Source organism: Podarcis vaucheri (assembly GCF_965113315.1).
Source record: "Podarcis vaucheri genome assembly, chromosome: 17".
Taxonomy (NCBI): domain Eukaryota; kingdom Metazoa; phylum Chordata; class Lepidosauria; order Squamata; family Lacertidae; genus Podarcis; species Podarcis vaucheri.
This window is the reverse complement of record NC_138755.1, coordinates 20,993,811-21,009,955: the sequence shown is the minus strand read 5'-3', so window position 1 is coordinate 21,009,955 and position 16,145 is coordinate 20,993,811. Positions and strand designations below refer to the sequence as shown.

The 16,145-nt window shown below is 39.9% G+C and overlaps 1 protein-coding gene and 1 long non-coding RNA gene across 3 annotated transcripts in view; both read left to right on the top strand.

Annotated features, from left to right (window-relative positions):
* BRD10 (bromodomain containing 10) overlaps positions 1 to 16,145 on the top strand; it is a 39,257-nt gene that overhangs the window by 8,522 nt on the left and 14,590 nt on the right. Inside the window, exons 2-4 of one of the 2 annotated variants that reach the window (XM_082204488.1) lie at positions 4,616 to 4,816; positions 12,118 to 13,514; positions 16,017 to 16,093. In XM_082204488.1, coding sequence (XP_082060614.1) covers positions 4,616 to 4,816; positions 12,118 to 13,514; positions 16,017 to 16,093 — 1,675 coding nt within the window. The remainder of the gene's footprint in view (positions 1 to 4,615; positions 4,817 to 12,117; positions 13,515 to 16,016; positions 16,094 to 16,145) is intronic. The other variant, XM_082204489.1, reaches the window with a different exon arrangement.
* On the top strand, positions 4,825 to 7,572 carry LOC309522191. Its single transcript, XR_014214963.1, has 2 exons — positions 4,825 to 7,336; positions 7,485 to 7,572. It is a non-coding gene; the product is annotated as an uncharacterized lncRNA (long non-coding RNA).

Here is a 16,145-nt window from a genome sequence, read left to right as displayed (position 1 = left end):
ATACTGCCTCTGACAGTGGAAATAGAACGTAAAACAAATTCATGGAGGACAAGGCTATCAAGAGCTAACTAGCCAAATGGCTAATTCTCTCTTTAAAAGCCAACAAGTTGGTTTCCGTCACTATATCTTGTGGGAAAGCCATAGTGACGTAATGAATAGTTAGTTCTCTGAAAATAGTTATAAGCACCATAACAGATTGCTTGGTATAGGGGGTGTAGAAATATAAACTATGAATGTAAACTCAATAATAAGGTTCAGTCCCAACCATGTTTTCTCAGAAACAGCTTCATTCAATTTAAATGTGCTTAGGATTGTAGCCTGGTTTATCTCTTTAATGAGTACCCCAAATATAATGTTTTCATTATAGTGTTGTTAAAAGAGAGAAGTGGGAATTAACCTTACATTTGTTTGCAGTAAATTATCTTGTGCAAACTGTAAAAATGTGTAATATGCTATCCTCAGTTTGCATATCTCCTTTTTTATACTGTACAGATAACAATGTTCTGTAACGATATTTTGATATATGTGTGTAAAACATTACATGAAAATATTTATAACTTCAGTTAATGTTTAATAATATCCAAATCAGACACTCATAAGATTCTTGGGGGAGGGTATTAAAGCTTGAAAAAAAGACAAAGGAAAAACAATATACAGAGGTCAACATCAAATATCAAGCATTTTTTAACATGAAAACTAAAAGAAAGAAAAAAGAAGAAAGGAAAAGAAACTTCCAACTCTCTGCCTCTCAGCTTTAAAAACATTTGCAAAACTCCTGCTCCCTAATAACATCCAATTCTTCTATCTTCCATAAACCAACTTTATTTTCATTCTTCAAACCCAGATATCATGAGCTCATTATCTTTTTGGCTCAAAAAAATCCATAAGGGGTTTCCAATCATTAATAAATGTCAACAAAGATTTTGCTCTAATTAAACACATCAACTTTTCCAGCTCAGCCAAATCCATTAATTTCAATAACAATTATTCTATAGTAGCTAATAATGTGCTTATAACAATCTCCGCTGTGATCATATACTGTATTGCAATAATCTTCTATATTCATTTTCTAGTTGTATATATTGTACATTAGTCCCAGCAGGAAGAGCTTTGGAGGTGCAGATTTTGCCAACAATAAGTTACCCATACTTTGGATATAAGAGTCATTTTTTCTTTAAAAAGCAAACAAACAGAGTAATAGTGTCCCCCAAAAGAGATACAGTATAATGGTCTGTGGTCATAACAAGTTAAACCTGAACAGGCAAGCAATAAATAAATCAGAGAGAGTTTTTCCTGTGTTACTGAATAAGAAAAAGAAAAAGAGATAAATCACAAGGGGGATTGGGACAGAGAAGATAAGAGAATCTCCCACCTTGGGGGGGATTAAAATCTAGGAAGAAGGGGTTGTATTCAACATTAGGCATACCCAGAGCTGACCCATTTAAATTAAGGGATGTGACTGACATGTCTATTTATTTCAATTGATCTAATCCAATTAAAATTTAGTTTGGATACACCCCTAAATTCAAAACTAAAGGAAGATAAAATGTTATAAAGCTTCATTAAAGTCTGCAATCCCATGCACGCTTGCAACTTGCTAAGACTAAAACGGCTAATAAACCATATAGTGTCAGGTCTAAGGGTGACTAGATAAATAAGGGGAAAATTGTTCTTCTTTTTATTCATCCTTGCCACACAACTGTAGTATTCTGGAAATCCCTAAGATAAGCTTTCTAATATGACTGTCTACCTATTTTGTATTTCCTCTTCTGTATTTCTACAGATGACTGATAAAGATTTCAAGTTTTCAGATGACTTGTATGTCCCCTTATTTGTGCCAGGAAGTAAGCCACCCTGAACAGAAGTGGACTTTGTCTGAGTAGACAGTCATAAGATGGTCGTATAAGTGAGCGTTATTTTAATATGTTGGGCACTATTTGATCAGTGCCCTCTTTGATGGCAGATTCCATGCATTCCATGAAAAGCAGAAAGAGATGGTGGTGAGAGTTTATTCACAGGGTGGGTGGAATCCAGGTTTGTGGAATGGAAACTTCTGATTTTTAAGCATCAAGGCTTTAAACTCTTAGTGGTGTTATCTTGGCTTATCACACTGCTACCAGAAACAAACTAATAAAATGGACTACACACTGCCTGCGGCAATTGGGTGGACACCTCACCCTACCTCTGTTCTGCTTCAGAAGAGACGTTGCAGCAGGGTCCAGCAGACAATGCTGGACGAGCACGTCTTTGTGCATGTAAACACACCCATGTACACACAGGGAAAATTGGAGGACCAGATACATGCATTTACAAGATGGTGCTTCATAGAGGTGGCAGTGGAGGAAGTATGTGCATTGCAGATCTTCATGCTCTAACTTAGATTATATGCAGTAGCCTTGGTCCTTTTTACGTATTGCTGACCGACACATACATCCACCAAACCCGGCCGCAAAGCATTGTAGCTCTGCCCACACCTCGGAGGTGTCCCTATCTATCTTATGCACTTTTCTAAAGTGTTTCACTTCAAATCCTCTTCCAGGAGCATCTGGTTTACCAGAATTTTACTGGATGTATGGATGATGTCAGGGGGGTGGCGCTGTGGGTTAAACCACAGAGCCTAGGACTTGCCGATCAGAAGGTCAGCGGTTCAAATCCCCGCAATGGGGTGAGCTCCCGTTGCTCGGTCCCTGCTCTGCCAACCTAGCAGTTCGAAAGCACGTCAAAGTGCAAGTAGATAAATAGGTACTGCTCCGTCGGGAAGGTAAACAGCGTTTCCGTGCGCTGCTCTGGTTTGCCAGAAGCGGCTTAGTCATGCTGGCCACATGACCCAGAAGCTGTACGCCGGCTCCCTTGGCCAATAAAGCGAGATGAGCACCGCAACCCCAGAGTCGGCCACGACTGGACTTAATGGTCAGGGGTCCCTTTACCCTTTACCTATGGATGATGTCACCTCAGAAAGAGAGAGTAATAGCTGTCTCATAAGAAAAAGAATACCACTCCAGGCTAACAGGATAAGAGAAGGACACCCCACTTTCTAACCTACTTTCAGTGACATGACAAAACTATAAATAGCTTCCATATAGGAAAGAACTCCATCACTCATTATTTCTGAAAAAATGTACAAAATGTTCATTAGTTTTAGAGGAAATAATAACACTTTGCTAAACTCTACGCAAGTGGCAACCATTGCATTAATACATAAGAAAGGAACCATATTCACCTAAGGACAATTTGGATTCATATAGCACAATATCCATTTTCAACTTAGTTGTTGTAACAACAAAATTTTATTCTTTATGAAATCTGGCTGGGTTATCCCAGCCACTCTGTGTGCGGCTTCCATCACACACAAAAACACAAAACATCAAATATTAAAAACAATACAAAAGTTCTGGCATTGAAAATAGGAATGGTATTTATTTATGGGGTTCGTGTTCTATGCCTAATTAAAATTAATATATCATTATCAAAGAGGCCATAATAAAGGAAGGCATTTTGCAGGCAGAAGCCTGATGTCACAGCCAAACCATGACTTGGCCAGTGTGAGAGCCAGTGTGGTGTTGTGGTTAAGAGAGGTAGACTCGTAATCTGGTGAACCGGGTTCGCGTCTCCGCTCCTCCACATGCAGCTGCTGGGTGACCTTGGGCCAGTCACACTTCTTTGAAGTCTCTCAGCCCCACTCACCTCACAGGGTGTTTGTTGTGGGGGAGGAAGGGAAAGGAGAATGTTAGCCGCTTTGAGACTCCTTCGGGTAGTGATAAAGCGGGATATCAAATCCAAACCCCTCCTCCTCTTCTTGGCTATCATGAATGAAATTTGGATTTGTTTTCTTTCTGCTCCCTTCATGTACTTAACAATTCCATACCTCCCTATAGATTTGGATGTTATGATGAACTATGCTGTATTGTAACATCCAGATCGTAAGGACTACAGTTACAGCAAACCAAAGTTTGCTTCCAAACGTGTGAACCAGAAACCATGGTTTGAAGTAGCAGTATTACGATGGATGAACAAATGGTCTGACTTGAATGAAGTTTCTTTAAATCATTCTGATTGGTGTATAAACTTGAACAAAAAAGAATGTGCTGTTGTGTTGTGTAAACCAGGATGTTAAGTTGAATGGTAAGCAAATGTGGGTTCCCAGGGAGAGCTCACAGCTGTTTTGCTCCTCTGTCGTTCTTTTCACTCTCATGCTGTTCTAAACGTGCTTTGGCCTAGCATGTCAACTGAACCTGTGCTACTAAAATATGGAAAACATTATCTTAGCAGGATTGCATTGTGTTTCAGAGTATTTTGTGTATTTTTTTGTATACACTTGTCCAAAAAGGATGAATGGAAACTGATTTGAGAAAATCTGATTACTTCCTCAGAAGAACATTGTTTTATTGTAAAGAGAGAATCTACTTTCAAATTCCAAATGATGGCACTAAATCCAGATTCTTCTTCTTCTTTTTAAGTAACAAGCATCTTCTACCATGAAGAAAACGTGCAGCCATACTACTTGAAGAGTATTTATTTTACTTGGCCCTTTTCTATAAGTTTTAAAAGTGTAGCTGCTGGATTACTGGTGGTCAGGAAAAATATTCTTGTGCATTGATTTGATTTTTCTTTCAAGGCATTTGAGAGAGAAGACAGCAATAGGAGTAACATCTAAAGGGTTCTGTGGGCTGGAAGATGAGAAGGGAACAGCTTGTACTTCAACAAGGCGGCGTTCAACACCACGCAGTTTAGCAGGCTTGACCACAGGCGTGTTTGAATCCGTAATGGTTCAGGTTCTGAGACAGGAAGAGCAACTGAGAGCAAAAGAAGAAAAGAGGTAAAAGGCAAAAGTGGATTGTTTTTAGCTGTTCTTTCCTCCCCAACCTCAACCCCCCCTCCCCAATTTTGCTACTTTGGGAGATCAAACATACCACTCACTTCCCCATCATTTCTGCCTCGAAATTGACTTCTCAGCCTAGGAGTTCTATGTAACTGAACATCACATTTAGGCAGTCAAGCATTTGAAAATGTGTCCTGTGAATTAAGTATATTGACAGTCTAGAATAAGAAGAATCACATGGTTCTGTTCTTTATTCTATGTCTTCTCCTTCATATGCTACCTTGCATTTCATTATCACATTTCTGTTGTTTTGTAATGTATTTGTCATTTTGTGTCTATTAAAACTATATTTTATAGCAAAGCACTTCATATTGCAGGGAGAGTATTTACCTTCTCAGTTTCATTAGAATTTTATCATTATTTATCCAGGTATCAGAACACAATCAAACAATACTTAATTTGCTTTTCTTAATATGGTGAATTGATATCCATGGATAATATTGGTATGTGGGGGAAATTGTATATATTTTGGGAAGGTGGAGAAGGAAAGAGAGACTGAAACATAGGCGAAGTTACTGATTAGACCGACTGTCTTGCTTTGCTTCCGCAATTAAATAACGTCAATTATTATGAAGGCCTCTTCTCCTACTTCCACTTCTTTCAGAAGATGGGCTTCACTGCCCTGCTACAGTTCTCATTTGTTCTAATTCTTCATAGTTGGAAAATGCTGTGACTTAATGGCAAATGTTTACTCCTTTCTCAGAAATCGTTTTTTAAAATACAAATTTCATTTGAATTTGTATATAATAATACTAAAACATCCTGCCACGTGATTGGCATGCAGAAGGGGAAGCAGGAGAAAGGTTTTTAGCAAGGTAAATGTGATAGTGGCCTGGCTGTAACACCAGTTTTCTGTGTTGTCACTGAATCATGCATCACGTGTGGAAATGGCAGTCTGACAACACTGTATCCCAGAACTACACACCTGACTAAAAAAGACACTTCTGACACATTTTCTCCATGTCATGGTAACTCCACCTCAACATCCAGAAAGCTGTGTATGTGCATTAGCTTGAAACTAAATGGTGTTAGATTTTTTAACAAAACTATGTCTTGATTTTTATTGTTCGTCATGGAATAGTACAAAGACACACACAGAGAGAAAAGTACATAATGCAGACATTAATTCTGTCAACACAAATCATCCCCCCCCCCCCCCAATATATACAGATTGACATTTTTGCTGAAACCCAACTGGTCAAATACTGAGATTAAATTAAATATTCTGCTTTGCTTAGATTATTGATCTTGACAGTTTGGTGGTGATGCATGCTTTGGGTGCTTGGATGTGGTACAAGCAATTATTCATTGTGTGGACTTACCTATGTTTGTAGTAAGAATTGTAAATGTGGTGGTGATTGGACTGTTGTTGCACTGAAGCAGGTGGATCCCTACTGCAATTTTTGAGGCCTGTGATTCTTGGCTGGAATTGCAGCCATATATGGAGAATTCAGGTTTTACAAGGGAGGCACATTTCACAAGGCATTATCATGTCAGGACAGAACTTGTCAAATGCATTTGCACATTGCTTTAGTTCTCAAACACTCATTCCCTCCCCACACATAAAAATGTATTTTAACATCTCAGCAATAATTATTTTACAGTAAAGTTGAGTATGGTATGCCAAAAGGAGTACCTGGGAAAGTGTGCTATGTTGTCTTTAGTGCTATGTGGAAGAGCAACAAATAATTTCTAAGGGGTGGCTTGTTAGACTTCTGTTTTGTTTTATTGAATATTAAAGGTGTCTATCTAATCTTTAGCATGTCGTGGGGGAACAAGTGGCCATGTGTCAACTAACCATTTGAACTGCTAAAAGACTTAATATTTTGTTTAAACATCCCATAAATATTAGTATGTGAAATTAAGATTCAAACTTGAGAAAAGTCTATATGCATCAGCTTTGTTCTACCTTGCATTTTAGTTTCTGTGCTATCAATAAGTCCCCTTATCTGTATTATAATGGTAAGAATTCAGGCACATCAGTCGCATGCCATGAGGCCTAAGCTTTCTCTTCTTGCTGATGGGTGGGTATGTGTTTGGCAGTGATGTTCTTGCAGTATTTTAGAGGGTTACAAGATGGATTCAATTTTTGCTATAAATGGTTTATATATATATATATATTTGTAAGTTAATTTGGTTCTTTTAGTGACTTGTTGAAGGGAAATATCGTCACTGCATTCAGTTGGCCGCATTGTCGGTGTAGTTCTGATGTTTGCGGTAATACCTTAGTATTAGTCTTTCTGTTTCTTGCTACATGTTCAACTGTGGACAGTTCACATGATCATCCTTTGGCTGCTGGCACAGAAGGCTCTATGTGTGAAAGGATTCACTGGGGGCACACAGAAGTGGAACATCAACTTTCAAAAGACATTTGGAATTCACTCTTCAGGCATGAAAGAGCAAACTCTTGTGTAGCAGTGTGTGAATGGGTCATGTGATGCCAAATTAGGATGAAAAGTAGGCTGAGGTCCAAAGGACTCTTGAAACACACACAAACTTTACCACTCTAAATTTCCATGTTACCTGACAAGTTGCTCACAAAACATTTCGCAGAAACCTCTGACGCAACAGAAAGAGCTGCAGTCGGGGTGGGGAGGCAGTGCAGACATGTATCTGACCTATTCTAAGTGAATTTGTTTAGCAACAGAGTATCAATCTTTTTAAAAAAGTAAATAAAAAGTATTTCAAAATTGCTTTTTGCCCTTCAACGCTGTGATTTATTTGGGCATGGTTGGGCTTTTTTTGTAGTGTTTTCTAACATGGAAAGTTTTCCATGTTCTGATTTTACATGCTCCACTTGCACTTAGTAAGTATACATAGTTAACCATAGTTTAATGTTCTAGCATTATGGGAATGAGTCTGTTTGAATCTCAGGTTTGGGCTCCCTTTCCCTCCTGGCATATAGGGTATGAGATTGGAAGCATTTAAACTTCAGTTTCATCATTTTAAAACTATTTGCTCTTGACACCTTTCACTAAAACATAGATTAAACGAACCACAGTTTGGCATTAGCCACATTTAGATCTTAGCAAGCCTTTTGGTTGTGCATGTGGCTTCTTCATGTGAGTGAATAAGCCAGGAAGTTTTCAGTAAGAATAGTTTCAAGTTTTGTACAAACTGGGAAACTGTGGTTACCAGCCTTGGAGCAGGCAAGAATATTAAGCATACTTCATAGTATGGCTTCATGTCCTGACTTAGTTTCCCTGCTTGACCTTAACAGAGTATCGTTAATTAAAGAGTTCTAGTTTGTTTACTGCCCCTGCAAAAGAGGAAGACGAGAGGCTGTATTTGTGCCCACAAGGCTTGCTCATATCTTGGCTTATAATGATAATCAGAACTAGGCCACTGTCTGACATAAAAACAAGCTCCAGTTTGTTATACCTGGAAGCATCCACTTACCATTGACCTCAGTGGAACTCACTTCTGAGTAGGCATGTATAGAATTGTGCTGTTAATTTGGTTCAAACACTCTGTTTAAACAAATTCAAAGTTGTATTTCCTTGAAATACCTGTAACCCTTTGAAAAAAATGACAATAGCATGTGATCCGCTTATTTAAATCTTAACAAATAGAGAAGCCAGTGAGAATTTTACATATTAATTCCAGCACATCAAAAGAGCTTTGAAAGAGATATATGTATGCTTCCTAGAGATAGTCATTTGAAGAAGTTAATTACAGCATTGAAAGTGATGAATTAGACTGGTACAATAGCTGTTTGTTATATTACATATATCTATCTATCTATCATCTCAGGAATTTTTCTGTAGAAGTTGTGATGCAGTTCTAAGCCAGGATGAAATTTCCCTAAATTTTCTGGCTGCAGAAGAAAAATAAGAACAAGAAGGAGCACCAAACCCATGGTTAGCCTTTAGGTCAAATTATACTTGCACCAGCCCTTAGGATCCTTTGTCAACATGCCTGGTTTCACAATACAAATAATGCCAGTCGGTCATATTAAGAAACTGATTAGACACTAGGTTGGAATCCGATCTATTAAAGCTGTTTTTATTTGTTTGCTTTAACATGTTTCACAGCTGTGAAAGCAGCTTAATTTTCCTATAACATACTCAACCAGCTATTTAGATAGTGCCCCGAAGGAGGAAATGTTTATGTTCCATTTACTGAAAATAGTAAATGTTTATAGTGTAATATCTGGTTACAAATGAAATTAAAAACAAATTTGAAATATATAAGTGAATACAGTTATGGGGAAAGCGAATGAACATTAAAGTTTTATAATCATAAAAAAGGATGTATTTTGAGTTTAAGATGTGACCAAGTCAGAGTTAAAGCACTATTACTTTCTATTATTTGTAGTTGGAGACTCTTAAGAATGCTGTATTCAGCCTAGCTTATTGATCTGGATATTTTTCTAAATGAGAGCAAAGTAAGATACTGAAATCCAAGTCGTCATGAAATTCTACCTTTAATCAAGATTCAATTGTACATCATAAAATGAAATAAAAAACTTTTTTTAAAAAAATCAAGCTGAAATTGGCAAAACGTAACTCTGGTTGCAAAGCACGGCTTTCCTATTCTTTTCCTCATTGCAGCCTGCTGAAAAGCTGCTCCTGATAGTCAAGGGCCCCTTTGGAATGGCATGCAGTGTGACACCAGTGGTTGTAGCAGGAAGAGAGAGGTGGGGAGAGAACACCTTGGATTAGTGGAAGTGCTTTCCTATTGCGCAAAGCATCATTAGCTACAAGCATGTCTTTCTAGTTTATAGCATGGTGTGTGTGTGTAGGAACAGTCATGCACACTCTTACTTGGAAGCAAGTCGTATCAACTTGAGTGGGAGTTGCTCCTGAGCACGCGAGGCAATTAACAATGCTGTGTGTTCTAACAATTAATATTTCTTTATTGAACAGCAAGAATTGACTTGCCGTATAAGCACTTTTCTCTCTTTGTCTCTACCCGCAGGCTAATGGCCCCATGGCTCCTGCCTGTAGATATTGTGGAGTATAATTTAGGATCATAGACAGCTGCTTTATGCCAGACCAGACTTATTGTCGGTCTAGCCCACTATTATCTACCCTGAGTGGCAGCAGCTCTCCAGGGTCTCAGCCAGAGGTCTTTCCCTCACTCTTACCCCAATACTTTCACCTAGAGGGGCCAGGGATTGAACCGAATACCTTTTGTTTGCAAAGGACGTGCTCTATCACTGATCTATAATGATAACTCCCCCAATTTCACGCTGGTAATTGTCCAAATTATAGACAGCTGAACATGAATGACTGTTATAAAGGCTTGGTTTCAGCACACAGGATAATTGGACAAGTGCTAGAGCCCAGAAAGGCCCACTCTTGCCAGGCTACTGCCAGTCTCTGCCCTGGGCTGCTGCTTAATGATGCTAATAAGTGGCTGCTGTTGTGAACAGACTGCATGCCTGCTCAGGGGGCATAAACATGGGGACAGTGGCCTGAAGGTGATGCTCAGCAGTGCTCTGGGCCTTTGAGCTTGAACTCATCTGCACCATCATGTGAATTATGTTGGCTCCACCCCATTGTGTGCATGTTGTGGCCAGTGGCGGATTGAAATGGCGGCTCTGGCAAGTCCAGGTTTCAGACCTGGCAATCCATTCAGTGCCACTATGGCAGCCAGGCACAGCACTTCACTTCCTGTGGAAGTAGACTGCCAATCAGAATTTAGCAAGTGCGCTGTGCACAAGTTATAGCCCCCATTTCCTTTCCTTCTCCTAGGCTGATGAGGCAGAGTTAAATGCAGTATAGATTTGAAGAGAAATAGCCATTTTCTATAACATCGTGCTCTATAAACTTTTTGGCATAATTCTCTCTAATGGCAAACTGTGATGGTGAGCACTGCCAAACTTGTAACTATGGCAGGGACACTGAGGAATAATCTGCCTGATCAGAGGAGCTCTGATGTTAGCAGAAGTACAAAAAAGCTCTTTAAAAAAAGAACCAGGGGCACAGTTGTTGGCATCCATATGTCTCAGGAGACAATAGAGGAGTGTGCCTTTGGGGGTGAAGTCAACTCTACAGCTGTAGAGACCAATACAGGAGAGACATGTTTTGTTGCAAGGGGGCAGATGAAGATGTCTGGCTGTGCTGCTGTAGATGCAGCATGGTATTTCTTCTCTGTGTGCTCCTTCCAGCCGTCATTACTCGTCTGGTCACTGCTATGGATGCACAACCTGGTTGCCGGTCTCCAGACACTGCAGTCATCTGCAAAGGATTCCCACACAGTGGAGTTGATTTGCCAGCCTTCATGTCATGTTTGCAGACATCTTTGTAATGCAGAGCTGGTATGCCAACGTGCCTGGTGCCTGAAGGCAGCTCCTCATAGAGTACATCTTTGGGATCCTGCTATCGTCTATTCTGTGGACATGACCAAGCCAGTGTAGACGTCGCTTGAGACAGGCATGAAAGCATGCAGGGATTGTGGGCTTGGGAGAGCACATACTTGTTTGAGACTCTGCTCTGCCATGTGATGCCCAAAATCTTCCTGATGCAGTGCATGTAGAAGGCTTTGAAGCATCGTTCCTGGTGGTTGTAAGTTGCCCATGACTCCCTTCCATAAAACAGCATGCTCAACACGCAAGCCTGGTAGACCTCCATCTTGGTATTGGATGTTAGCATCACATTCTCCCATACCCTTTAGGAGAGGTGAGCCATAGACACATCCAAATATCCCAACAAGAATTGAGCATACTTAATAGCCATGGAGTGCTGTGTCAGTTGTAAAACAGAAAATACAGGAAGAGGTGAGGCTGAATGGTGTTCTTGAAGGGAAAGATTGACTGAAACCCTGAGCATCAGCACTACTGTTAGAAGGAGGAATACACCACAACATTTTGTTGTAGGTTCCACCACTTCTTTCTTATTGGTTAATGGTGTGCATGTGGAAGAACTGAAAGGGTAAAAGTCTTCTGCTGCATTTCCATTTTCTGTAGAACTATGTATGACATGTAGAACTTATATAACAAATATATGAAATGGAGAATAGAATATCAAAACAGTTGAATCTGATTAGGATTTTAAACATGTTAATTGATGAATAGCTACCATGACCAGTAGCAACAGGGCCACATAAGTGCCAGTCTCTACCATTTCAGTAGCACCTGGATTTATATATTTCAGCTCTGTGGTGTTACCCAAAGTCAGTAAAAATCTTTATTTCTCCAAGTATGCTTTCTTTATTGCTTTTAGATAGACATTTTATTTTTATTTTTTTCTTGCTGCCTTTAATACTAAACCTGACTTGTTTTCCTTTCTTAGGCTTCGAGAGCAAGAAAGAAAAGAGGCAGAAGAAGCTAGCCAAAAAGAAATTGAAGAATGGGAGAAGTCTCTTCTGTCCCAAGCATCACCTACTCGGATGGAAAACATGTGGGAAATCCCAGCTATTGGTCATTTCCTTTGTTTAGCACAGCATATTTTAAATTTGCCTGAAATAGTCTTTTATGAGCTAGAACGCTGCCTTCTGATGCCTCAGTGTAGCGCTTTTTTGTCTAAAATAATGACTTCTTTGTTAAGTCCTCCTCATCGGAGATCTACCTTGCATCGAAGGCCAACTCTTCCTTACAGGACTTGGGAAGCAGCACTTAAGCAGAAAGTACAGCAGTGGTATACAGCTGTGGGGCAAACAGACAATCCTGACAGCTGCGCAGAGAAACTTGGTCTTTGTCCTCAGTTTTTTAAAGTCCTTGGGGAAATTAATCCTTTGGAGGAAAAACCATTTCATGAGCTCCTGTTTTGTCAAAAGGTATGGCTGCTGAAAGGCCTCTGTGACTTTGTGTACGAGACCCAGAAAGATGTGCAAGATGCAGTACTCGGGCAGCCTATCCACGAGTGCAGGGAGGTGATACTGGGCTATGATTACTTAGAGCATGCCTATGTTCACTTCCCACAGTTCTGTGGTGCAGATGTACGGATTTACAAGCAGAAACCTTTTCATGCCCCTGAGTTTCCAGCTCCTCCCATTAAGGTGAGAAGAGTACCGCGGATTAAACTGGAGAAAGTGAAATGTGAATATGTCTCCAAAAGCAACGGCGAAGTTAGACTTAGCGCTAAAGAAGAGCTGCCTTGCACAAGGGCAGAATCTGGAAACAATATCGGCTTAGCAAAGATGCACTTGGACTGTTTGGATGTGGCCCCAGAAAATGACACAAATTCCAACTGTGAAGAGAAAATTCGTAGGGACTGTGACTTTACAATAGATTGCTATAAAGAAAATCGAGATAAAGCCATTGTTCCAGGAGATGTTGTTAACTTTGGGGGGCCCCTCAGCCCGGGAGAAATCAGGGTTGTGGAAAATGGGGAGAAATGTGGTGAATCTTCTGTAGTGAAAACCGAGACTACCCCGTTAAAGGAGAACACTCTTAAAACTTGCCAGATGCATGTGAATGGGAATCACAGCGACAATCCAGACATGAATTGCCACAAAGTTGCAAAAGAAGCTACATCAGAGAATTCTGTAGAAAACAAAACACTACAGTTTACTAAAGTGCGAGCAAAGAAAAAGAAAAAGAAGAAAAAGAAATTGAAAGATATTTTGAATGAAAGCCTTCAGAGAAAGCGTGAGATTCACCTCCACTCATTGAAATCGTATAAACCTGAGATCCAGAATAAGTTGCTCATGATGAAGAAGAAAGCCAAACACAAGAAGCACAAATCGGGTAAGGTGATTTGAGCAAATACCTTTATTTCGGTCCTTTGCATGCACAGCTGTGAAAAAATTTTAAGTGTCTTTGTACTTAAAACATTTGATTTGGGCTCGTTTAAAAAAACGATTCTGATACTTAGGAATTTACATTGCTTTTCCCAGCCCTGTTTTAGTAAGGTTAAGGTAAAGGTACCCCTGCCCGAACGGGCCAGTCTTGACAGACTCTGGGGTTTGTGCGCCCATCTCACATCTATAGGCCGGGGGCCAGCGCTGTCCGGAGACACTTCCGGGTCACGTGGCCAGCGTGACAAAGCTGCATCTGGCGAGCCAGCGCAGCACACGGAACGCCGTTTACCTTCCCGCTGGTAAGCGGTACCTATTTATCTACTTGCACCCGGGGGTGCTTTCGAACTGCTAGGTTGGCAGGCGCTGGGACCGAGCAGCGGGAGCGCACCCCGCCGCGGGGATTCGAACCGCCGACCTTTCGATCGGCAAGCCCTAGGCGCTGAGGCTTTAACCCACCCGCCACCGCGTCCCTGTTTTAGTAGCCTGTGGTAAAAAATACCTGACTGCTCACAGAAGATGGAATGAAAATTCCAGATTACAAAGGAAATATTACAGGTGCTTCAACTGGCAGTCAGTCATTGGGGAGTTCTTTAGCATGAAGCTACATAGGTATCAATATAGTTTTCCTCATAGGGCAAATACTAGCGCAGTTTACATTGGTAAATTGAATTGGGTTGGGGAGTGAGAAGGAGTTATGTGTCTTTCATTGATCTAGTTTGCCACCCCACCCTGTGGCTTTAAATTGAAAAAAATGGGGGACTATGGGAGCCACAATCCAGTTACAAAGTAACCTTTATTAAGACCAAACAAAATGTCACAAAATTGTGGAAAGTTTTCAGGTTCTGTTATTCAGGCAAGATCCACAATGTGTGTGGGTGTGGGAGGAGCAGGAAAAGTCACCACTCATTATCCACCCTGGATAATGAGCAGTTAATTTGGGTGTGGACAGTGGGAGAAGGAGCAATGAATAAGGTTTTAAAAAGAGCCTTTTAGTGTGTGAGAGAGAGAAGGGGAGAGGAGAAGGGACAGAGCAGCAGAAATAATTTGCAACAATTTTCATATGCAGACATTGTAATAAAAGGTTGTTAAAAATATAAGTAATGTTTAGAAAGTGTGTTCTCCCCACCCCCACAAACACCAGAACATCAGGATCATCCACCCAGTGCAATTGGCAGTAGGTTGAAAACAGAAATACTATACTGTTTTTTTTTCGTACAATGCATAATCACAATTAAGGTATGCATTACCATATAATGGGGTGATGGTTGCTAACTTACATGGCTTTGAAAAATAATTAGACAAATGAGTAGATGTTAGACGTATCTTACGTTGATTAGCCATGATGCTAAATCGTTCCCAAATATTAAGAGACAATAGATCTCTGAAAAATCAAGTGCTATTGATAAAAACAGGTTATGATTGTTGCCCTTACACTCTGCTCCTTTGTTTTCCTGGAACCATTCGGCTAGTCACTGCTATTTACAAAATTCTTCTTTCAGTAATTCTTCTATTTTTCTATGATCCCTGGGGAGTTGAAGTTAGCATCCCTTCTCTCTGGAGTTGTCCCAAGAGAGAGACAATTCTGTACACCTATCTTTTGTCAGGTGGAACAATAAATAGGTAACAATGGGAGTGATATTGCCTATCATAGGGATTATTGAACGTCTCTTACAATAGATGCATGCTTGTTGGTATCATTAACATGAAGCCCAAACTCTATGTTGCTACCCTGTTGTACACAACTCCAGAGGGGAGATCCTTCATGAATATAAAGTATTTTGTTAAATAGGAGGGTGTATCCTCTGTTTTTAGTGGTCCCTATACAGCTGTATGGCTGATTGACTTCCTTCAATACTTATTTGCTGTATGCAAAGCACATTGATGACTCAAAGTAAGTGATTGGCTTTAGGGCTAAGAAGGATTTCTGCTCTTATCAGTTGTGCAAATGCGGAGGACTGTGGATGTTTGTCTTTTTGAAAGCTTTAGGCGTTGACTCCTGGCAAGTGAGCTGACAAGCTTTTTGCAGGTAGAGAGCAGTATAGGTTGTTAAGGTGCAAATGTAATGTATGTATAAGATTTTTGGAAATTTTGTTTTTTAAGCGTGTTTTCAGAGTCAACAGACTCAACGGTCAGGCCTATGTATATATAGTTCTCTTGGGAATATGAATATAGAGAGCCTATTGTAAGAGGCAGGTATAGTTTTCATATGGGAGGAGGAGTCACAATATGGAATTTGAGCAGAAGGATTACTAAAAAGTATTAAAATAACTTCCTGTATGTCTAATTTTATGCAAAGGTTACTACTCAAATGCACCTTCCTGAAGAGAGACTTATCACAGTTTGTTGGTTGTTACACAGTCTTTGTTACCATTTAATTTTCAAGACTTTATGTAATTTGAATATATGGATCTTGATATCGACAAATTCAATCTTTTTCTCTCCCTTTAAGGAAAGAAATCAATATCTAAAAAAGCAGTTACAAAGAAGAGGAAATCTGTTACGAAGCCTGCTGTTCCAGAATTTCAGGTAAGTGGTTCTTGTTTTTTTAATTATTTTTGCACTGTTTTAATTCTTGTAC